The following is a 23,914-nucleotide window of genomic DNA, read 5'->3' as shown; positions in this document are numbered from 1 at the left end:
CATCGGCGCTGGGCCCAAGTTCCCCCAGCTCAGGTGTCTTACCCCCCAAGAGCCGACCCGCCTTAAACCTTAAACCTTAAAATTTAAGTAAATGCCAAAATAGTCCAAAGAGCTAGCAGAATGCCAATTTTTGAAACGTTAAAACCGTAACTTTTTATCATAAGTATTGATAATAAATAGACAAGAATATTATTCAGAATAAATCAACTTAAACCTTAAATAACTTTCAATATTTTACCCTCCATAACAATATATTTAAGTATACAAGTTAGAAATGGGTGTAAGATAACATTAATAACTATTTTAACAATATAATAACAATTTTGACATTTTGCAATAACGAAATTATTTTAAAAAAATATGTTTGTTTTCCTGTGATAACATTAGCATTTGTTTTTTTCACTATTAAGAGAAAATGAAATAAATAAATAAAAAAAAAAGTTTGATTAATCATTTACAGTTTACACAGAAAATATTTTATGTATGTGTATTGTGGCATGTGAACAACAATAACAGTAATATATATATGTAAGCAATACATATTATACTTAATACTAGGTGAGGACGATGACGATCCAGATACTCCTGGCACTAGAGATACATCCAAGGATTCAGTGTGCAAGTATTTTCTTTTCATTTAGTTTGTTTCATTACTTTAAAATGTATATATATATATCTACTTTCTTTTTTTTTTTTGCTTTTGCCTAATATATTTATGGATTACTCCCTGAACTGCATATGAACCATAATTTGTGACATGTATCCATTATTTTGAGTTAGTCATTATTTTCGGCTAAACCATCATTGGATGATGAGTCAACCACAGATGCAGAGATAATGGGTCATCCTAATATTTCAGAGGAAGAAGAGGGGGAGTCACACACACCTCAGGGTCAACAAAGGTGGAGGAACGCAAAAAGATGAAGATCATCTCTTCAGAGCTTCCTTAGGGAACACAGGAAAATGCTGTCTTGACCACAATCAGCCAGGTTCTTAGCTGAGCTGTCCAATGTTTTAACAAGACAATGGAAGCAGCCATGCAAATGCTGTTGAGGGTTTAGCAGAATTCAGCAACCCATCCCATCAGATACTCGTCAACTACCTCATTTCTTACAACATCCAACCACACATTATTTAAAAGTCATCAGGAAACTGCAGATTTAAAAATGTGTCTGAAAGCATTTACGTGAAGAGCTTTAATCAGTTTAAATAATCAAAGATTGAACTACACACCCAATCAGAAGTTTGAAATAGTTTTGACTTTATCTCAAACTTAGGCATATTTCAAACCTACAAAGCATCTGAAAACACAGAAACACTTTGAAAGCATTACATGGGAGTGATCATCATTCTGGTGGCCTTGGCTGAGTAGGGCGCAGGTCCTTTCCAAGTGCGCCAGTGAAGACCTGAAGACCAACCAATGTTGTCCCCCTTTGGATGCCAGTCTCCATTCAGACTGGCAGATCCACACTTGCTGTACCACCAGCCGCCACGGTCGAAATCAGTGCATGAATTGATGGCAATGTCACCAAAGATGCAAGGATTGCAGCCGTCACTGTCACGGTCAAAGGTGCTGAAGCCAAAGCCATTTTGGTTGATGCCAGGATATTCTCCTTTGATGGCATCACCTTGAGACAGAAAAAAATCCTCATTAGTTTTAAAAAATATGTATATGTTGGTCTGAGGCAAACATGGTCAGTCAATAGCTCTTTTTTTAATGTGAAACAGCTCAAACTGGGATCGGTCTTTTTTCGTTCTACAATGGACTGTCCCATTGCACCCCACCCTTTGTACCCATAGTTTGCTATTCCATTACAAGACAGAGTTATCATGTGTTAATACAGACACAAAGTTATGTATCTTCTCATCTGTGACTTTTTATCACTTATACAACTATCAGTTGTCCAAACTACTTCTAAGAACAGACTTGGTTTTTTTGGCCACAGCAGAAAAAGGCACTGAATACATTATTTTTTTCTGTCTTCCTTTGTATCAGATGTACAAACACAACAGTAACAAAAATACATCAAGAAATGTGAACAAAGCCCTCTAACAGAATGTGATTTCATTCATCCGTCTCTGCAGCTGGGTGAAATAGAGCAATGTAGCAATTGGTGGAGGACAAAGGGATGTAAAAAAAAGTCATAAAGAAGAACATGATGGTAAGGGACACTTTGAGGCTTTTATTCAAAAAACCTTTAATTAAATTAGAGTAATAAGTCTTCACATCAGTACCTGCGGTTCCTCTGTATCTGCCAACACTCAGTCTGTAATTTGTGCTCTCATCTCCGACCCTGAAGTCTTCATACTCAGCATAAGCACTGCCACCTTCAAAGTCCCACAGGTCCACTCTCAGTTTCCACCTCTTGGATTTGGTCATTGCAGAAATCTTCTCCAGACCGAGCCAGTGATCCCCTGAGGGAATCAGGAGAATTGAAGTGTATTGAAGGATTTTACACTTTTTACTGAGAGATGATTAAACCCTGTTGTTCACTCTATCCAGTTACATCTGAATTTGACAGCTGAAGATAAGGTATAAAGAACCTGTAATTTACACACATGATACAAATCCAAATCCATTCTTATATGCTGCCCATTCCCTGTCGAAGGCCACTGCTCCTCCAGTACGCTTCTGGATCACCGTCCAGAGTCCATTTGCACCCATCTGACAGTAAACCTGAGCAGGAAAAGATTTATTCAAGCTTTTATCAGAAATATCCTGAAAATGAAAAGCAGTTGTTTTAACTTTACTGTTGACTGGATCTCAGTTTTCTCCATTTTGATTTGTTCACCACTTTTTAGTGTGAATTTCAGATTAGTCATCTAGTTGGAAGATGGAGCTGCTAATGCATGCCATCAGAAGAAGTTAGGAAGTTTTGCCTGTTTATCATCTTCTGTTATTTGCTCAGTCGCCTTGAGGTAGAGTGTCCGCCCTGAGATTGGAAGGTTGGCACTCAGCACTAAGGAGTTGGATTGGGGGGTTAAACCACCAAATGATTCCCGAGCGCGGCTGTGTCTGCAGCTCACCGCTCCCCAAGGGGAGGGGTCAAATGCAGAGAACAAATTTCACACACCTTGGTGCGTGACAAATAGTGGGACTTTAACTTAACTTTTAACAAGAGTTTTCCAAATCCAGGGATTCACCTGCTGCTGATTACCTGGGCCAGGTTTGCTCCACCAGTAAAAAGCAGCCAACTGCATTTACAGACTGATTTAGCTGGTATGTCCCTGACAGGCTTACTTTTCAAAATGATACTGCTTCATTAACATTCCACCTTCTCTTGTCTCTAAATTCTGAATTCTGTCAAAAATTTGAGCAGAAAATCACAAACAGTCGTGCTTTTTACCTGAAAGCTGTAACTAAATCCATCCGGTTGGATGGTGTAAACTCCACTGGGCTCAACTGATGGAAAACTTTGAATGAATGAGCAGTCAGGTGGCCCAGCTTACAAGAGAGAAATAAAAGGTTAATATGAGCAGTTTATGTGTGTTAAAGGGAAGACAAAGCTCCAAATGTTCTTTACCTGCGTTTACTAATCCATTCTGTAGAAAAACAAAAAATGATGAGACTCAATCTATGGGTCAGCAGTTATTTACACAGCATAAGTAGTTAGCTTTATTTACCCCAGTCTGCATGGAGAAGATCAAGAGGAGAGCTAGCATGGATCCAGACCAGCCAGAGAGACCTCCCATCCTGACCTGAGTTTAGGAGAAACACGTCTGTCTCAGTCTGATGTTACAGATCAAACTTTTGTCTGAAAATGGGCATCTAAACCACCACCAGTGAAGTTAGAAGAGTCAAAGTTTTGTAAAAACACAGCTTTAGTATATTATGGAAACCCATGCAAATGACAAAGTTATCTCCAAAAAACCTAAAGTCTATAACCCAACAGTTAACAGTGATCACAGACCTGTTTGCTGTGTGGTCCTTGAGTCGCAGCTCAGCAAACAGCAGCTTTTAAACTCTGTCCGGGGTGCCACACCCCCTCCCCATCACAGGGAATGTCCTCATTCCTGTTAGGTCAGGCTGAGTGTGAGGGAAGTGTGAGCATCTGAAGCAGTCTCCACCTATACTCTGAGTCAACACTGACTTTTCTTGACCTGTGGTATTTAGACGAGTTTCTCCCCAAATGGGTCATCCCTTCCCAGAAGGACATTTTTGTTTCTTGGACATCGCTCATGTGGCTACACCTTCCTGAGTAAACAACCTTCCAAGACAAACCCAAAGAAAGACTCATGTTTAGTTGTCAGTCTGACACTGAAGCCCAACAGAGTCAAATTAACCCTTTATTAGTGAAGGTTTAGCTTTGATGTTGACGCTCTATGAGTTACCAATAACTCATCGATTGTTTACACAATAATAGTTACTCCAGCAGATTCTGAAGCGAAGAAAACATTTGCACAGAAATGCAACACTTATCAGCTTTTCACTATCCTGAATCCATTGGAATTGCAATAATTGCACACATAATCAATGAGTTACCATAGTTTAACGAGAGTGTATAGTTATCCTAATACACTGCATAACTATAGACTTGTATCTGACTTACTGTTTTAAAGCAAAAGTGTAGCAAAAAAGTGTTGCTATTCAACTACATGAGTTTATAAATACCCAAACAAGTTTTACAGAAATATAAATCTGATTTTAGGACCAACCACAGACATGGCTCTTAAAGATTGTTAATGATCTTAGAGAGAAACTTTCTGTTCTGGTGCTGCTGGATCTTAGTGCTGCTTTTGATACAGTAGATCACCAGATTTTATTGGATAGACTTAGGTATTCTTTGGGATTGTCTGTAAATGTTCCAAAGTGGTTTTATTCCTATCTTACAGATCAACTCTTTTACGATAGTAATGGATACAAGCTGTTCAAGAATCCATAAAACAAGATGTGGGGTTCCCCAAGGGTCCATTTTAGGTTCTGCACTTCTTAACTTGTTTATGTTGTCTCTAGGAGATGTCATCAGGAGACATGCTGTTGACTTTCACAGTGATGCTGATGATACACAGCTTTATATTGTTTTTTATTGCAATACTGTGCATGTTTTTGTTTTTAAATATAAAGCTCTTCGAGTTGCAGAAGCGCTTTTTATAAAGAAAGTTGAAAGAGTGTTATTTCCTGTCATTGGCAATAGCTCCAGTGTTAACGGGTTGGATGACTGCCTTTAGTTTGAATAGTTTGGACAGTTTCCTGAGGCTTTAGTTTCAATCTGTGTTTATTTGTACCTCTTTATATTATTTTCTTTTCCCTTTGACCATAAGTTAGCAGGTCTGTCTTTACCAAGAAAGACTGAGCCAACGGATCAACAACAACAAGATCCAGATCTATGGTGCCTGGATCTTTAGCATACTTTCTTGCATTAGGTCTACATATCTTTGAGAAATGAAAGGGAAACACCTAACGTGCAATGTCTTTAACTAAATTCCCCATGAAAAAACACAAAAAACATTTTTTTATTGGAGTGGGTCACTAACCCTTTAACACCTGAGGTGTCGCTGGAGATGTTTAAACACAAAATCTTTCAGATACTGTAACTTTTCAACCATTAACACGATCAATGTAATTCCTGCTGGATTTACTACTGGAATTACCATGTCTGCTAACATTTCATCTGAAACTACTTCACTGTTACATGGTGTTCCACTGGGCTCAGTCCTGGGAACAAGCCTTTTCCTCCTGTACTTAAACCCTCTTGGGAAAATCATTAGTGGTTTTAAAAATGTGTCTTATCATTTTTATGCTGATGACATCCAACTATACTGTTCCTTCACTGACTCAGAGTTTCACAAATTAGCTGAATTATCAAACAGCCTCTTCGGCATTAAAAACTGGCTTGGACTTAATCAATTACAACTGAATAAAAAAAAAAAAATAAAAAAAACCTGAAACTTTAATCATTGCCCCCGAACACAGTGTCCCAGGTTAAGTTACACCCTGGTTTGCTGGGCCCCGCGTGCAAGAAACCTTGGTGTCAATTTTGACCAGGCATTGTCCTGGACGAGCATCAGAATACCTGGTTAAAAACTGCTTTTATCAGTTAAGGAACATCTCTAAACTGAGAAGAATGATTTCCAAACGTGACATGGAGGTTTTGATTCTTTTATTTCATCTTGTTTAGATGATTGCAATTGTCTTGCTACTTGTATTAATCCCTCCACGGTAAAACGCCTACAGTTGGATCAAAATGCTGCTGCAAGGCTTTTAACAGGAACCACCAAAAGGGCTCACATTTCACCAGTTTTATCTTATAGCATTGGCTCCATGTCAAGTTTAGAATCGACTTTAAAATTTAAGTTTGGACTTTTAGAGTTCTTAATGAACATGTCCTTGAAGAAACCAATTACTTATAAAGAGATTTTCAAGAAAGACTTAAGACTTAGAGTGTTGACCTGAACACAAGAGAGATCACAACCTCAGACAAACTGAAGCTGAGTCTTCAAAACAGATAACATGAAAGAAAGCTCCAGGCCACGCTGTCGGGTTATCGTCAGACTTCACCTGCGCCAAGAATGGAGGGAGATCGGCACTCAACCTTTGATCTGACCAGTCAAACCCAATGCTGAACCAGAATTTAAAAAAAAAAAAATACTGCCTTGAAGAAGAATCCTGAAACGTATTTGTCCTGAAGGTTTTGTGTCACAAACAGAAAAGTTGATTGTATCTCAACAAGAAAAACAACTGCTTCATCTAGAGGGGTGTGGTATGGACCTCTGGCCAACATTAACATTACAAATCAATAGTATTCTGGCTATAAGGCAGCTTGATTTAATCAACTTCACAAAACGCTTGAAGAAACATTTAAAATATTCCAATCCTGTAAAAGACCATAAACTAACAAATGTTCATCTCTATTGAAGTCAGTACCTCCAGTGTTAGTTTATTGTTAGAAAGTAGCCCCTGTGTGAAGCACTTAAAAAACTATAAAATTACCTCTGATAATACTTTATATAAGATTCCTTGACAAGCTTTATCAACACAATAACAAACGTTATTAATGTGTTTAAATGTTAGTTAGACATTTATTGTCGCAATAAACCAAATAAGGTTTATTAACACACTAATACATTGTCTAAAAAGGACAGATTAATAGTGTTCTCAAACTTATCAAATGTATTAACTATCTTTGTCAAGATTGTACCTCATCTAAAGGGTAATCCTTTTTTTATTACCAAAATGCCAGAAATTATTTCTACTAAAATGAAACTCAAGCAGTGAAGTTACAATTTCTTTGATGATGGTCTTTATCTGCAGTAATGTGTATTTACAAGATTTTAAAAAAATGACTTTTTGTCCTCTACCTTAGTTTTTTTCTCCAAAAACATCCCAACCTTTAATTATTTTTTTCTTATTTGAATGTTTCTACACTGTTTGTTGTTTAAATGCTGACAATTCCTTTTTGGATATAGTTTTCAATTTAATGTTGTTTTTATTTTACTGCAAATCATTTTTATCTCTTTGCAAAACCCTCTGAATTGTCACCATGCAAGAATGATGCTTCACAGAAAGAGACACATAGCTCTGGGAGGAGGGTTAAGGCCAAAAAAGTATATCATTGAAAATAGGTTAGTTTGAGACAGTCGGGCTATACCGTTCTTTAAAAAATATGTTGTGTATGATGAACAAAGGAGAGAGGTAAAATAAGTTCTTTATTAACAATTTGATGTTTAACTTGTTCAGTATATTTATTGTATAATAGAAGGGAAACATATTGTATGACACTTTGTCTGTACCGGAACTACCATTTTTTTGTTTGTTATCAATATGATTTTGATCAGGGGTCTCATACTCGTGGCCCGCGGGCCGACTGCGGCCCCCGGGATAGTAATTTGTGGACCCCGTCTTCATACACGGTAAAAAATGAAGTGTTCCTGTAACTCTTTAAGAGTTAATTTTATTTCTGAGCCAGTGATCGATCGACGTGACATTTTTCAAGTTTCCTTTGATCTTTTGTATGTTTGTTTTATCTTTCCCTTTGATGTTTTTCCTGTTTCCTGTGAAACTTTGTATGATTCTTTTGATGTTTCCCTTTGATGTTTTTCTTATTTCCTTTTAATTTTTGCATGTTTCTTTTGACATTTTTGTGTTTCTTCTGAACTTTGGTATGTTTCTTATTATCTTCCCCTTTGATGTCTTTCATGTTTCCCTTGATGTTTTTCAAGTTGAAATAGATCTAAAAAGACGTCGAGTCCGCAGGACTCATGCCTTTCACAGACTCCGGAGTGTTGCCAGTTGCAGATAGAAAGCTAGGTTTCTTACAAATTAGGACTGTCAGAAAGCTAGACAGATGCAAAAAATCCTACCCACCCGCCCTTTTTAAAACATTTTATGGATTCTTTGAGTCAGAGCTTTTAAACATAGTGAACTGCTCTCTTCAGTCGGGTGTCTTCCCCTCTGCCTGTAAAACAACAGTGGTTAAGCCCCTTCTGAAGAAGAGCAGTTTAGATCCTAATATTCTAGATAGCTACAGACCTGTATCCAACTTACCGTTTTAAGTAAAATTAAGGAAAAAAGTGTCGCTACTCAACTACATGAGTCTTAAACACTCATCAAATTTTAGAAACATATCAATCTGGTTTTAGAATGAACCACAGTACAGAGACGGCTCTTTTGAAGATCGTTAATGATCTTAGAATTAATTTAGACTCACAGAAACTTTCTGTTCTGGTGCTTCTGGATCTTAGTGCCGCCTTTGATACAGTAGATCACCAGATTTTATTAAATAGACTTAGGAGTCTAGTGGGCCTCTCTGGAAATGTCCTTAAGTGGTTTTATTCTTACCTTACAGACCGACACTTTAATGTAAATATGGATACATGCTCCTCAGGAATCCATGAAATAAGTTGTGGGGTTCCCAAAGGGTCAATTTTAGGTCCCATTCTTTTAATTTGTACATGTTGCCTCTTGGGGATGTCATCAGGAGACACGGCGTTGACTTTCACAGCTATGCTGATGATACTCAACTTTACATCGCCGTGTCTCCTGATGACCTTGAACCTATAAATACTCTTTTAAATTGTATTTTAGATATAAAGTCGTGGATGGCAGAGAACTTCCTTCAGCTCAACTAGGACAAAACGGAAGTTTTAATCATCGGTCCTGAAGACAAGAGAGAGAGAATTTTACCAACGCTTAATAATTTTAAACATTCTTTAGTGTGCAAAACCTGGGTGTTCTTTTTGACTCTGAGCTGAATTTTATTCCTCATATTAAAAATGTTGTTAAGACAGGTTTCTATCATCTTAAAAATATCGCCAGAGTCCGCCCGTTCCTCTCTCTTCCAGCACAGAGGTGCTGATGCATGCTTTTATTTTTAGTCGTTTAGATTACTGTAATGCCCTGCTCTCTGGTTTACCTCAAAAATCTCTCTCAAACTTACAATTATTACAGAACTCTGTGGCACGAGTTCTGACGAGGACCAGGGGGCGGGAGCACATTACACCAGTTTTAAAATCGCTGCATTGGCTCCCTGTGCGTTTCAGGATTGATTTTAAGATTCTTTTAATGGTTTATAAATGTTTTTATGGTCTTGGGCCTTCTTATTTAAGTGATCTTCTTGTAAAGTTTGAAGCCTCCGGCAATTACCTGTCAGTTGTTCCTAAGGTGAGGACCAATACTTATGGTGAGGCTTTGTTCTGTCATTATGGTCCTCGCCTCGGGCTGCATGGTGGCGCAGTGGTTAGCGCTCTCGCCTCACAGCGAGAAGGCCCCAGTTCGAATCCCGGCTGGGACCTTTCTGTGTGGAGTTTGCATGTTCTCCCCGTGCATGCGTGGGTTTTCACCGGGGACTCCCGGCTTCATCCCACCGTCCAAAAACATGCTTCATAGGTTAATTGGTGACTCTAAATTGCCCCTAGGTGTGAATGTGTGGGTGAATGTGTGTGATTGAGGCCCTGCGACAGACTGGCGACCTGTCCAGGGTGTACCCCGCCTTCGCCCATCAGTGGCCGGGATAGGCTCCGGCACCCCCGCGACCCCGACAGGGAAGAAGCGGTCAAGAAAATGGATGGATGGATGGTCCTTGCCACTGGAACAGCCTGCCAGAGAGCCACAGAGACCGTAGAGGTCTTCAGAAGAGGCTCAAGACCCACCTTTATAATTCTGCTTTTAGTTGATCTTATGTCCTTATTTATTCCATAAGTTATAATACGTTATTATTATTATACATTATGTTATTTTATTCATATTTTCAACAATATTTTATGTCTCTTATTTAAACATTTACTATGATTTTACCCCCAGTGTTTCCTGTGGGTTCTATCATATCAGGGCTTGTCTGCTTGGTCTGGGGTCGTTGCCGTGGTTCTCGCCCTTGCTGGGGCGGCTGGAGTCCTGCACTGCAGCCTCACAGCTGTGGAGTGGACTCTGTTGCTGTCCCAGTCTGGGTGAGCGCCGTGGCGATGTTCCTTTGACTGATCTGGTCCCTGGTATGATAGAATCCTCCATACTGTTTCCTCACAGCAGAGCCAAGCCTTAAGTTTATTTTACAATTCTCATTTAGAAGTATTCATTGTGTGTGGGATCATGGGTTGTATGTGTTGAATGGGGGGAGGGTGAAGGGTGGGTTTGGCTTTTATTGTATGTTTTTGTTTTTGAATGTAAAGCGCTTCGAGTTGCACAAAGTATGAGAAGCGCTTTTTTATAAATAAAGTTTGATTTGATTTAGAGATGTTTCAGAACTGGAACAGGCAGATTGAAGAAAGACATCAAAGAGTCAATCTGACTGATGAAACAATCACATGATTGGATGGAGCTCTGAGATCTGACCTCAGTCCTTAGTTCAGCAGCCAGAACTGGACTTGAGAAGTCCAGCTTTGGAACCTGCAGAGAACCAATAAACAGCAGAAAGCCACTGTGGGAAAGACTCCACACTTCTGACTGATGTTCACGTCCACTTTATTCTTCAAGATTGAGACAGAACACTGGAAACTAAAAAGAACAGAGAAACTCTTCTAATCTCTACTAGAAAAGAGGAATCACAACACAAACACCAGTCTGTTTCTTTAGCTACCTCTTCCTTAATACAGTTTTACTAAATATTTTCTTCACAAAACTGATATTTGGCGACATGACTCAACAAAATATAAACTGCAATTATTTCATATTTAAAAAACCACTACATAAGAAGTGTTAGAATTAGAGATGTGTAACAATAATAATAGTGGTAACACACAGACAATTGTCTCAGCATAAACTACAACCACAATGGTTAACTGAACAATTTTAAACAAAATAATAAAATACAAAAATCTACAAAAAAAAAAAATTAACCAAAAAAACTGAACATGATGAAAATGTCTTAAAAAATGTAATCTTACATCGTTCATAATTCAAGTCTTAATTAAAAAAAAACAAAATCTGTAAATTTAAAAGACTGAATTTGGTTAAAAATATATTTTTGTCAATCAACACAAAAAGTGAAACTTGTTGCCTATAGATAAAAATAGTCTTAGAAAATTAGAATATCAAATCAGAAGAATTAAAAAAGAATGTTTTCAGCTAAAATGTAACTTTTCTATTCATTCAATAATCAATTGTGCCTCCTTTTCATGACTGCATCAATGTAAATATAAATGAAAGTATTAATGATGATGATTCAGTACATATTTTTTTTTGTTTAATACATCCAGTAAAAAGACATAGCCAATTGTATTTTTGTGCTAGCATATAGCTTACCTAGGATATTAACCTTTTTGTCTTTTCTAAGGTGAAATTGAAATTCATGAACTACACAGGTAAAATATCAATTTCTGCGAACGCACCATACCCTGATATATATGATATGAACCCCCAGGGACTGATTACCAGCACTGTCCCCTTTTGTAAAAAAATAAAATTGCACATCCCACGAAAAAAATAATAGTTGACTAATCAAAAAAAAATAATCAGTGACTAATCGACTACTAAAATAATCGTTGCTGACAATCCTATTATTTTTTGACTTTGAATTCCAATTCTGAGACAGAAAAACATATTTTTTTTACTACCTGTTAAATAAACCACTAAATTTCAACTTTCCTATTCAAATCATTATTGACATTTCTTTACGTGTCCTGTCCTGGGAGTTTTCCTTTGTTTTTATGAGTTACAAAATTTTAACTTCCTGATTACAATTTTTGGCAACAAAAAAAGGCTTCTCTCCTGTATGAGTTCTCATGTGTTTTTTGAGATTAGATGTTTGACTGAACCTTTTATCACATTCCTTACACGGAAAAGGCTTCTTTCCAGTATGTGTTCTCATGTGTGTTTTGAGATTAGAAACGTGAATAAACCGTTTGTCACATTCCTTACACAAAAAAGGCTTCTCTCCTGTATGAGTTCTCATGTGCCTTTTGAGGTCAGATATTTGCCTAAAACATTTATCACATTCTTCGCAAGGAAAAGGCTTCTCTCCTGTATGAGTTCTCATGTGTCTTCTGAGATTAGATAAAAGACTAAAACTTGCATTACAATCCTTACACAAATAAGGCCTCTCCCTTGTATGGGTTATCATGTGTGTTTTGAGGGTAGATAATTGACTAAAACATGTATCACATTCTTTACACAAATAAGGCTTCTCTCCTGTATGAGTTCTCATGTGTTTTTTGAGGACAGATATTTGACTAAAATTTTTATCACATTCCTTACACAAATAAGGCTTCTCTCCTGTATGAGTTCTCATGTGTTTATTAACGTCAGATATTTGAATAAAACTTTTATCGCATTCTTTGCAAGAAAAAGGCTTCTCTCCTGTATGAGTTCTCATGTGTTTTGTGAGATCAGATATTTGACGAAAACTTTTATCACAGTTTTTACAAGAAAAAGGCTTTTGTCCCGTATGAGTTATCATGTGAAGTCTGAGCCTAGATTTATAACTAAAACTTTTATTACATTCCTCACAGACATGAGGTCCGTCATCAGACTCTGCTCTTGCGTGGAGTGTCATATTGTGTGTAATTCTTGTCCCTTCATCCGACTTTACAGAGGACAAACTCTTTTCTTTTGGGGATTGTTTGTATTTCTTTCCTAAAATTGCCTCCTTGAAATGTTTTCTAACATCAGAGTCACACCGAAATACTGACATGTGAGAGCTGTCCACATTTTGGACATGACTTCTGTATCTTCTCTCTCTCTGATCTCTGTTCTGTGGGTCTGTCTCTTCTTCTGTAGTTGATGTTGATTCTTCATTTTGGCTTAAATCTTCATCTTGACTATCAATTACATCAAAGCACTGCTGCTTGTTTAGATCTGCTTCAGTTTTCTCATTTTCCTCATAAATAGTAATCTCCATCAAGGTATCACTCTCCTCCTTCAGATCAAGTTGCTCTTCATCCTGATTGATGCAAAGTTCTTCTTGCTCCTCTTTTATCTGTGGAGGTTCTAGTTCCTCCAGTTCCTCTTTAATCTGTAGAGGTTCTGGTTCCTCTAGTACCTCTTCCGACTGTGGAGGTTCTTGTTCTTCCTGTTCCTTTTTAATTTGTAGAAGTTCTGGTTCCTCCAGTTCCTCTTCAGTCTGTGTTGGTATTGGATCATTCTGTTCCACTCTAAAGTTTATCTGCTGGTTGCAGTGTTCTTCCTCTTCTATCACCCAATGCTGGGGGAGGACTGCAGAGGTAGAAACACAAAGAAATATTAGTCCAATCTTATCTATTTTTTTTATTGTTTAAGCCTGAGAACAATCTGAGATATGCAATATCTGTGTTTGAAACTGTGATGACAGTTTGACCAGCTATAAATGTAAAAAAAAATACTAATGCATTTCCACGTCCCTGTGACAACTTTATTAAAACAACTTTTATTGTTCAACACATTTAGCATAGTACCTGTGTTTGTAGAACGTGGCATGTATATACATATATATAAGCACATACATACATATAAATGGTAAATGGCGTATACTTGTATAGCGCTTTCTACCCTCCTTTGAGGGCCCCAAGCGCTTCACAGTCACTGACCTATTTACCCATTCACACACACATTCACACTAGTGGTGGCTCTGCTGTCGAACACTGGCGCCAACCTCTCATCAGAGCCAATCAGGAGTCGACCGCCCTACCCGCTGTACCACAGCCGCCCGTATATATATATATATATATATATATATATATATATATATATATATATATATATGTATGTGTGTGTGTGTGTGTGTGTGTGTGTGTGTGTTTCGCATCAGATTTTTACGATTGTTGCGGCCTAAAACGCCTGATGTTGCGGCGGCTTTTGAGAAAAGTTGCCACTAAAGGTTGCAATGTTTTTTTAATATCTATATTTTTGAAAATCACCTAAAAATGTTATTTATGACATAAAATTCACATTCTCGTATTCCAACTATTTTTATTGTGACACATGCACTAGGAAAATACTTCACCTGCAATAAGCGCACCAGCACCCGCACCCTTCCACGTGGTGCCTGCGCATATGGCAGGGTGGGGAGAGAAGACAAAAAAGTCAAAGAAGACTAAAAGAGCATGCCTCCAGGGAAGAAGTCAGAAGGGAAAAAGTCATGTCATCAATGACTGTTGTCACGGTAGAATGGTCAAAGCTGCGGTGAAAATAAAAAGTTGCAAGGTGTGCAACAAATCACTGGTAGTTGATAGTTGCGATCGCAACATTGCGAAATCCTGGAGGGTCTGATATATATATATATATATATATATATATATATATATATATATATATATATATATATATATACTTATATGAGGCAGCAACTGATCTGAAAGACTGTCACGGCCCCTGACTTGCTATGCTTATGTGTGTCTGTATATGTATGTTTCTGTTTGTTTTAGTTTGTGCTAACAGCTTCCTTAAGATGCCTGAAGTGCTTGCTGTTAGCTCCGCCTCCCTCAAGGAACACCATCTCTCCTCCCTCCACTCACCTTCACCAATTGCCAGGCCAGGACAGGAGGATATAAAAGAAGTGGCCCAACCTGGATGAGGTGGCGGCTGAAATTCCAGAGAGACTCAGTTTCCTCAGCCTGCCCCTGTTGTCCGCCTCAGCTGATATAAGCCTGTTTTGCCTGGTGATGCCCTTCTTGACATATTGACTTGGTTTTGCTTAACTTGTGTTATGATTTGATTTTTGGTTAAACTGTTTGTGTTGCGTTTCTGTTAACACCCTAATGCTGAAAAGCCTGAGTTTCTGAGTTTGGTAATCTTCTCCCCTTCTTATTTCTGTTGCGTTTTGTTTAAGCCTTTTGTACTAAACGGCCCAGCTGCCAATCTTATTTGATCCCTCCCAGTTTCATTTTTCTATGTTGCACCTTTTCCCCAGTGGGGCGTAACATAAGTGGGGGCTCGTCCGGGACTTTTAAAGGGATTAGTGTGTTGTGCAGCTGTGGTTTCTGATTCTGACAGGTGTAGTGCTGACATGACACTCTGGAGCCTTGCCTGAGCTCCTACGCGCACATTGTAAAAGGGTAAAACCATGGCGACTGGCTTTAGTCTGAAGGGTTTTGTTGCCCATCCTACACTAAAATTGTTAAAACTGTGTCAGAAAAGTGATATGGTGGAGATTGGAAATCATTTTGATGGTGAGTAGGCTGGAGGAAAAGGGCGTGTTCCAGCTACCTGCCCAGACTGTGCCTCTGGAGTCCGCGAACGGTGCCTCCGACAGAGGTGACCGCGAACGCGACAGTGGCGCCCCGCCAGCAGGTGACTGCGGGCACGCGGAAACGCTTCCCGTGCCAGGCACACCTCAACGAGAGGTGACAGGGAAGACTGGGGCGGGACAGATCCCCCTAAGCCTCCCTGTTACGGCCCTGGTGTATCCGGCACTCTTTGTGTATGGTTTGTGTGCTTGAGTTTGAGTTGTGGTGAATGAGTTGGTGTGCTTGTGAGTTTTCTTTTCTGTAGGTGTCTTGGCTGAAAGCTGCAGCTCTGCAGAGTGTGGACCCGCCCATCTCCACCTGGACCTCATCACGCAATCAGCTGAGGACCAGTGACTGCAGATCCACACCTGGATAAAAGAGCTGACTTCCCATCAAACAGCGGCAGCTTTTGTAACACCCTTTCTGGTGGTCAGCTTGCCCATTGTGAAAATCCAACTTTAAGTTCCAGTCCTCTTTCTTGTGGACTTTGGTGTGGAGCTTATTGTTGAGAGCCTGTGTCAGAAACTGGTGAAAGTTTGTGTGTGTGTAAGCATACTTTATAGACCTGGTGAATCTGTCTCTGACTCTCATGTGGAGAGAATTTATGTTTCAGTTTTGTATAGATTTAACCCTTGTTTTCTTTTGTTGAAATTCTATTTATGTTAAAGTTTGCAGCTAACAGCCAATTAAAAAGCTGCCCACTACCTCAGTGCTCCAGTCTGGGTTTCTTATTTTTCTATGTTACACCTTTTCTCCCTTCCCCTCGGTTGGGATCGTAACACTCCCACAGTATGAGCCGTTCTCTCCCGGCAGCGATGGGTAGCGGGATGAAGCTCGGCTAAAGGTGCGTATTCAATCAAGATACTTTATTACTTTATTAATCCCCTGGGGGGAAATTCATTGTTTTTCAGTACAACCAAGAACAAACAGTTCAAGGTTCACTGCGGAAGCGTCCACTGAGCGGCGCCCCTTATTCAATTGCCCGAATGCAGATGGAGGCTCAAGAAAGGGCTCAGGAACGGCAGATGAGTCTCAAGTTAAAACGTCTTGAAATCCAAGCCGAGCAAGCGGTGCGGATCAGACAGCTGGAGTTGGACGCCCAAGCCCGTCTTCCGGTATCCCCCGCTGCTGACGTCCACCCGGCTCAGCCCAGCCCTTCGGGATTCCCGGCAGACGTCACTGCCTCTTCCCCTACTTTACTCACCGGCCCGATTGATGCAAGTAAATTCATCTCTGTTGTTCCCACATTCAGAGAGTCGAAAGTGGATTCCTATTTCTCCTCCTTTGAACGTATCGCTGGCACTCTGAAGTGGCCCCGAGAGATTTGGCCATTGTTATTACATTGCAAAATGTAGGGCAAAGCGCAGGAGGTTGTAGCATCGCTCCCTCTCGTTGACAGTTTGGATTACGATAAAGTTAAAGCGGCTGTTTTACAGGCATACGAACTGGTGCCTGAAGCCTACCGGAGGAGGTTCCGACAACAGAGAAAAAATATGTCACAAACGCATGTTAAATTTGCCCGAGAAAAATCCATGTTATTTGACAAATGGTGCGCAGCAACTAAAGTGGATGATTTTGTTTCCCTCAGTGAGTTGATTCTGCTTGAGGAATTTAAGCGAGGTCTACCGGACCGACTTGTGGTTTATTTGAACAAAAAAAAAGTCACATCCATTGTTTCTGCAGCTGTGTCAGCCGATGAATATGTGCTAACTCACAAAGCATCTTTCCCCCCGCATCATGACCACCCCGGAGTGACAGCTGTAGCTCAGCCCGCTCGTTCAAAACCACACAAAGAAACACGTGAGTGTTTTTATTGTCATAAGACGGGACATGTTATTGCCGACTGTTCTCTTCAGAAGAAGTCTTCTCCAGCACCGCAGACTCCGCCCAGTCCGAAAGGTGTCGGTTTGGTTCTGCAGTCTCCTGCTGAAAACCACACAAAGGATCCCGACACCTGCTTTGCACCTTTTATTTTCGAGGGTTACGTTTCGCTCAGCAGCGACCGTGCGGATGAAAGAGCTGTGCGTATTCTACGAGACACAGGTGGGTCCCAGACTGTGATTTTGGCAAACGCAATAAACTTTTCTGATTCTTCCTTTAGTGGATATAGCTGCATCCTTCGAGGTATTGGAATTGGGTTACTCTCCTCACCCAATTCACAATGTTCATCTAAGGTCCAAACTACTTTCAGGCGTTTTTCCCATGGCAGTTTGCCCAGAACTACCTATTGAAGGAGTTACAGTCCCGCTGGGAAACGATGTGACTGGCGGGAAGGTAATTCCTCATCTCGAAGTAATGAACAAAGCTCTTACACTGGACTCACATGAGCGCAAGCTGCATCCAGCTTGTGCCTTCACACGAGCGCAGGCCCGAAAACAGCAGGATATTGACTTGCGTGATAGTATTTTTATGTCAACCCATTTGGAGGAGGAAGACGATAAAAACAGTGCTCTTAATGTTAACTGTCTCGCTTCAGAACCTGCGGAGCCGGCCCAGGAGAGTCCTGTTGATGTCGCGCTCCCAGTCACGCGCTCCAAACTCAGTGCTGCACAAAAGGTGGACCCAACATTACGCACATGTTATTCGAGTGTGGTAAGTGACGAGCGCCGTAGACACGGATCTGCTGCAGATCTTCTGCTTCATCTCCAAACAGCACAGTAATGATAGCCGTGGCAGCGCTAGCAGTGTTAGCAAGGCAAGTTTATTTGTATAGCACATTTCATGTAAAGAGACAATTCAAAGTGCTTTACATAAAACATTAAAAGAAACAAAAGAAATAGTAAAAATGTGATCATTAAAATAAGATTAAAAAAAAGTAAAAAGATTTTAATTTAAAACAAGCATAGATAGACAGTGCGACATAAACTTTTGAATACATATTAATCAGCTGAGAACAGGTGAGTCTTTAAGCTGGATTTAAATACACTGAGTGTTTCAGCAGATCTAAGGTTTTCTGGAAGTCTGTTCTAGATCTGTGGTGCATAGAAGCTGAATGCAGCTTCTCCATGTTTAGTTCTGACTCTAGGAACTGATAAAAGACCGGATCCAGATGACCGGAGAGGTCTGGCTGGTACATACTGGGTCAGGAGGTCAGTCATGTATTTTGGTGCTAAACCATTCAAAGCTTTATAAACCAGTAACAGAACTTTAAAGTCTATCCTCTGACAGACAGGTAACCAGTTCTGAATAAGCTGCAGTTTCCTGATGGATTTTTTTGGTAGTCCTGTAAAAACACTGTTACAGTAATCAAGTCGACTAAAGATGAAAGCATGCACTAGTTTCTCCAGGTCCTGCTTAGACATCAGATCTTTAATCCTTGAGATATTTTTGAGATGATAATAGCCTGATTTAGTGACTGCCTTAATGTGATCAAACTCAGTCTCAACATTCTTCATCTGCAGGTGATCATTTATTGCCATAGTGCTCTCATGGAACACAAGTTCTGTCTAGCAGAAATTACATTTGACACCTTTTACTCTTTTATTTTCCTTGTGTTTCCCACATTTTTGAGCTAGCGTGTTGTTATGAGCCTACCGAGAACTTCCTGTGACATCACTGCTGACCGGATTAGCACCAATGCAACTGTGTGACAAAGAGAATGGCAGACCCGACATTAGAAAGCACGAACCGTAGTTTTAAGTTCAGAACAAGGAAAAAACTAACAAAAAAACGACGCTTCAACGACTAAATTATTTGTCGACTATTTTAATAGTCGATAAGTCGTTGATTAGTTGAATAATTGTGGCAGCCCTAAATCTCAGAGCGAAACAATGTTCAGTCCGATTGGAAATGAACCAAGACCAAGATGGTTCAGAGACCAGTTCCTGGTCCCGGACCTGAGTTGACGTGGGCGTATTTAGACTAAAACTTTGTTCTAGATTATCAGGAACCTTGGTTCAGTTTAAGCAGACCAAATGTATCCAGTCTGGTGGTCAGCTGCAGTCATAGGTGCACTCAGGAACTGTATTTTGGTTTAAGGAGAAGGATGAATGTGATCAAACTGGACTTTCCATGACCAGCCCAGGCAAACCAAGAAGGTGATGTAGTGAATGATGGCCGTGGGGCAGCGGTAGGGCGGTCCGCCCCTTAGTCGGAAGATTGCCGGTTTGTTCACCGCCCATATGTCGAAGTGTCCTTGGGCAAGACACTGAACCCCGAATTGCCTCTGATGGAAGGTTGGCGCCAGTATTCGACAGCGGAGCCGCCATATCTGTGTGAATGTGTGTGAATGGGTTAATGGGTCTGTGACTGTGAAGCGCTTTGGGACCTCGAATGAGGGTAGAAAGCGCTATACAAGTATACGCCATTTACCACGGAGAGAAGTGGCTTGTGTTCCAGTGCTCTCATTGACTGTACAGTATATGTATATGAGCGCTCCAGGTCAGTAACATTTTGTTCATCAGAGTAAGGTAGAAAAATAAACACGCTTTTCTCCACGTCAGAATCAGCTAATTCACACTGATCGTGTGAACAGTGCAAGATTTATGGCAAGCTAAAAAAAAAAAAGTTTTTCACCTATTCACCTATTGGTGTTTTAGGGTTATCTACGGTGGCCCTTAAGGTTAAATCACATAAACACATTCATCAACGCAAAAACCTATAAAGATTTCAATGACAATTAAAAACAAAATAAAAACAACAACATCAAGTTTTAGAAATCAAAATCCACAAACCAAAACACACAAAAAAGAAAACTTAAAAAAATTAAAATAAAAGTAATTTTCAAAAATCAAAATGAAGTGTTAAAAAGTAAGCAAAAAAGAAACATCACTAATTTGATGATGTTTGTCCATCATTTTGACAGTTATTTGCCATTAGGCGCTTTAGACCAAAACATGAATGTTACCGCTGACCCAAACACGCTGCTATCAAAAGAATGTCTTCATTCAGGACATTCCTATGAAGTGAGACTCTGTACTAATAACAAAAATTGTAAAAATTTAATTTAGTTTAAGTTTCAGCTCCGTGAAGCATTTCAAAGTCATATTCCAACTATATTTGGATGTTTTTTCATTAGGATTCTGCTGTTTTTAAACAAATCTAAAAATACATTTTCTGAGACATAGTTTCTGCAGAGCAGAAACTAGAAATTCACCTCTGAATTGCCTTTGTAACCACGCTGATATCTCATGAAATCTTTGTTTACACTCACCAGCTTACAGCCTCTCACAACCCCAAGCTAACATTACAGTGCGACAAAAACAATTAATAATATTAGATCTATCCAGCTGTACAGTTTTGATCCAGATTCTAGCTCAGACGAGGAAAACAAAGACGTACATGGATCTACTTATCTACATATGTATGCATCAGAATGGAGCAGAGCAGACTTAAGTACCTCCCATTTTCACGTGGTGTCACAAATGTAAGCTTTTCCAAACTATGAGTTTATACTTGAAAGAAAAAAAATACTCAGAAATTCAGTTTTAATCCTATCATTATTATTTTATATGTCCTCTGTATTGTCAAAAATGCTGCAAGAACATGTTTAAAACAGATAGGGGCGCGCGTTGCACCAATGTACCTGGCAGCTACTTGAATTTTTGTACTGTTGTTTGCAACAATTCTGCACTAAGTAGTGGCACTGCTGTTCATGTTTACTGAATTTTACAGATAATTCCGATTCAATTGGTGTCAGTACTTGTCAAAAACATAGTATTACTGATTCCAGCAATGTTGCACAAAAGTGTCTATTATCTAATGCACAAAATAAAACAGGTTGTTCATTATGATTGTTTTCAAGCTAAAAAGGTAAATGGAGATATATTTTTCTAAAAAATGCATTCTTCTGCATATTGTAAGTTATTAGAGATTATATTTTTAACCAATTATTGCGGTATCGCGATATAGTTGATATTGTGAGTCATGAATCGCCTATCCCATCGTATCGTGAGGTACCCAGTAATTCCGAGCCCTTATTTTAATTTTTAATGCACATATTGACAGCAATTAAAAAGTAAAGTGACCGTATGAAAGTGCTGAGTTGAATACAAAGTGGTTGAGAAGGTGGGTGCACCAGACTTTCAGAAAAAACAGTTGAAAAAAACGTTTTTGCACCGGTGCTTAGTCTAAAGCACTGCATTCTTACAAGGGGTGTGCCAACATATCGATATTGCGATATGTCACAATATTTATTCCCGTTATTGATTCTTGATGGGTTCTCACCAAGTATTGATCTTTTATTTTCCCTTGAAGAGGCCATAAAATGTTATATTCGTAATCCTTTGCTGTGACATTCCTTTGGAGGTAGATAGGGGGCATGTTAAAAAACTGGCTGCCATGAGCACCAACTTGTCTGGCAGCTAATCGATAATAATATCCAGAAACGATCCAATTTGATTCACGAGAGCCTGGATCAATTCAATTCGAATTCTTTTTTCCACCCTCGATTCTTTCGATCCTTAAAATGCAATTCATTAGCCATCCGATCGGAAACTCCATTAAATGTTAGCAACAAGATAGAGGACTTTAGCTGTATGTGCTAAATACATCTCTATTTTCATCAAGTGATAATTGCTCAATTGTGATTAAATCGATAAAAATTGATTAATCAATTTTATCAACCCAGCTCTACATTTGACTGGTGTTTTGTTTTGTTTTTTCCTGGAAATATGACAACATATTCCAACCAAAAAAATGTCATTAATTCTACATCAACTTATTTAGTTTCCTTTTTATTTTCTGTGGTTTCTTTGTGTGATCTTAACTTTTGATTATGTCCTTTAAAACAGGTAAAGCTAAACACAAAAGGTGATTCAGTTTAGGAAAAATCCAAAGAAAAACACACAGCAGACCAGCAGAGAGAAGTGCTGGATGAAAAGCTTCCCTATAGTTACAGGATCAGAATTTGTTTGATTTTTGTCTTCTTTTTTTTAATAACATTTTTTTTTCCTTTAAAATGTGTGCTTTTTCCACCTGCCTGTTCCCACCCCCCAGGCCCCACACACACACCTGGGGGTCACAAAGCCAGGCGCAACAAAAAGAAGAACGACTGCAGACCGTCGGTTTACCGGAATCATCAAACACTTCATGAGTCCACTACAACCTGGACCCGAAAGTTCTAGAAGATGAAGAAGATGTGTCCTACCTATGTGGTCGAGCTGAATCTGTGGTTTCCAGCAGATATCCAGCAGTCTGCGCTGACGACAGAGCTCCTGCTCGTACTGGACGATGGTTCCTTCACAGAGTCCGCAGATTTCTTCAGCAGCAGCAGCGAGTCGCTCGCTGATCAACTCTCTCAGAGACTGAAGGGAAGACATGGTTCCTGCAGCTGCAGAAGATCTTCAGCTCCAACACCACAGTCCTCTGAACAGCAGCAGCTCCGATCTTCAGCTCCAATCCCAAAAACACCTTATTTACATTCAACGCTTTTTCACTCATTTACGACTAAAGTTGGAGAGTTCGGACCCGAACCAAGTATCGTCCTTTCTGTCCAAACACCTCACGAACGTCTGAGCGAAACACCGCCGTCCTCTCAACACAAGCTAACGCCGCTAGAGCCCATGCAGTCTATGCTAGAGCCTCGTGCTGTTTACTTCCGGGTCACGTGCGAAAATATTATTTAAAAAGAACCGTAAACAATGCTTAAATGGATCTCAATATGGTTGAAATTTTCCAAGATTCCAATATTTTTAAAAACAGTTTTAATTAATTACATATTGAATAAAAAAAGAAAATCTACACAAAACACGTTTTGGGTAAAATATATGACGTCAGTAGACTGGAACCAATCACAATGTCCAGATTTGACTATAAAACGCATCAAAGATTAAATAAACTGAATCATATTCCTAAACTATGGTCATGTATAATTAACTCTCTTAAGTGAACAAGGAAATAAAAAAAATGTAAAGCATTTAGTCTGAGGTAAGATATCTGTCAATAAAAAATATTCATACAGACATAATTGCGCAGAAATGAATACTTGGTAGCATGTATGGTTCCAATGGAAAACTAAGCCCCCAAACCCCTTTTCCTGAATTTGTCACACATAACAAAAATTAAAAGTTTCATTTCCTCAAGTGACCACTAAAGGCTCGTTTGAAAAGGCTACAATTTACCAATAACTTCTGTTTTCCAAGTCAGATTTATCACCAAAAATAAACGTACTTTCTTAAAAAAATCCAAAAGGAGCGGGCATAATCAGTTCAGTTACACTGGTGTATGACAACAAATGCTCACTCTCAGCCTGACCCAACAGGAATGACAGCATTCACAATGACAGGGAGGAGGTGTGGCAGCCCCATTGACTGTAAAAATACTGGACTTCTCGAGCAATGAGGTCCCCCATTGGAAATGCATTACCTTCACTCCTCGTGAGAGTAGGCCACCGCTTTCACCGTCA

General features: G+C 39.4%; 2 protein-coding genes across 6 annotated transcripts in view; both read right to left on the bottom strand.

Moving 5' to 3' along the window:
• Positions 1-683: 683 nt before the first annotated feature.
• Positions 684-23,914, bottom strand: part of LOC112154401 (fibrinogen C domain-containing protein 1) — a 40,033-nt gene continuing 16,802 nt past the window's right edge. For 4 of the 5 annotated variants that reach the window (XM_036210124.1, XM_036210126.1, XM_036210125.1 and 1 more), the window contains 6 exons: positions 3,625-3,699; positions 3,525-3,543; positions 3,348-3,445; positions 2,560-2,677; positions 2,236-2,415; positions 684-1,628 (listed from right to left, as the gene is read on the bottom strand). In XM_036210124.1, the coding sequence (XP_036066017.1) occupies positions 1,330-1,628; positions 2,236-2,415; positions 2,560-2,677; positions 3,348-3,445; positions 3,525-3,543; positions 3,625-3,699 (789 nt within the window). In that variant the 3' untranslated portion in view covers positions 684-1,329. Of the gene's footprint in view, positions 1,629-2,235; positions 2,416-2,559; positions 2,678-3,347; positions 3,446-3,524; positions 3,544-3,624; positions 3,700-3,911; positions 4,413-23,914 lie in introns of those variants that run through there. The other variant, XM_036210128.1, reaches the window with a different exon arrangement.
• LOC118597845 (zinc finger protein 436-like) lies at positions 10,874-23,871 on the bottom strand. The gene is made up of 2 exons (XM_024285301.2): positions 22,658-23,871; positions 10,874-13,582 (listed from the first exon to the last, which is right to left on the bottom strand). Exons 1-2 carry the CDS (start codon positions 22,827-22,829, stop codon positions 12,084-12,086), a joined length of 1,671 nt encoding a protein of 556 aa, XP_024141069.1. The 5' UTR covers positions 22,830-23,871; the 3' UTR covers positions 10,874-12,083.

This window comes from Oryzias melastigma, linkage group LG23 (assembly GCF_002922805.2).
Source record: "Oryzias melastigma strain HK-1 linkage group LG23, ASM292280v2, whole genome shotgun sequence".
NCBI lineage: Eukaryota > Metazoa > Chordata > Actinopteri > Beloniformes > Adrianichthyidae > Oryzias > Oryzias melastigma.
Note: the sequence above shows the minus strand (reverse complement) of the source record. Positions and strands in the feature narration are given on the sequence as shown.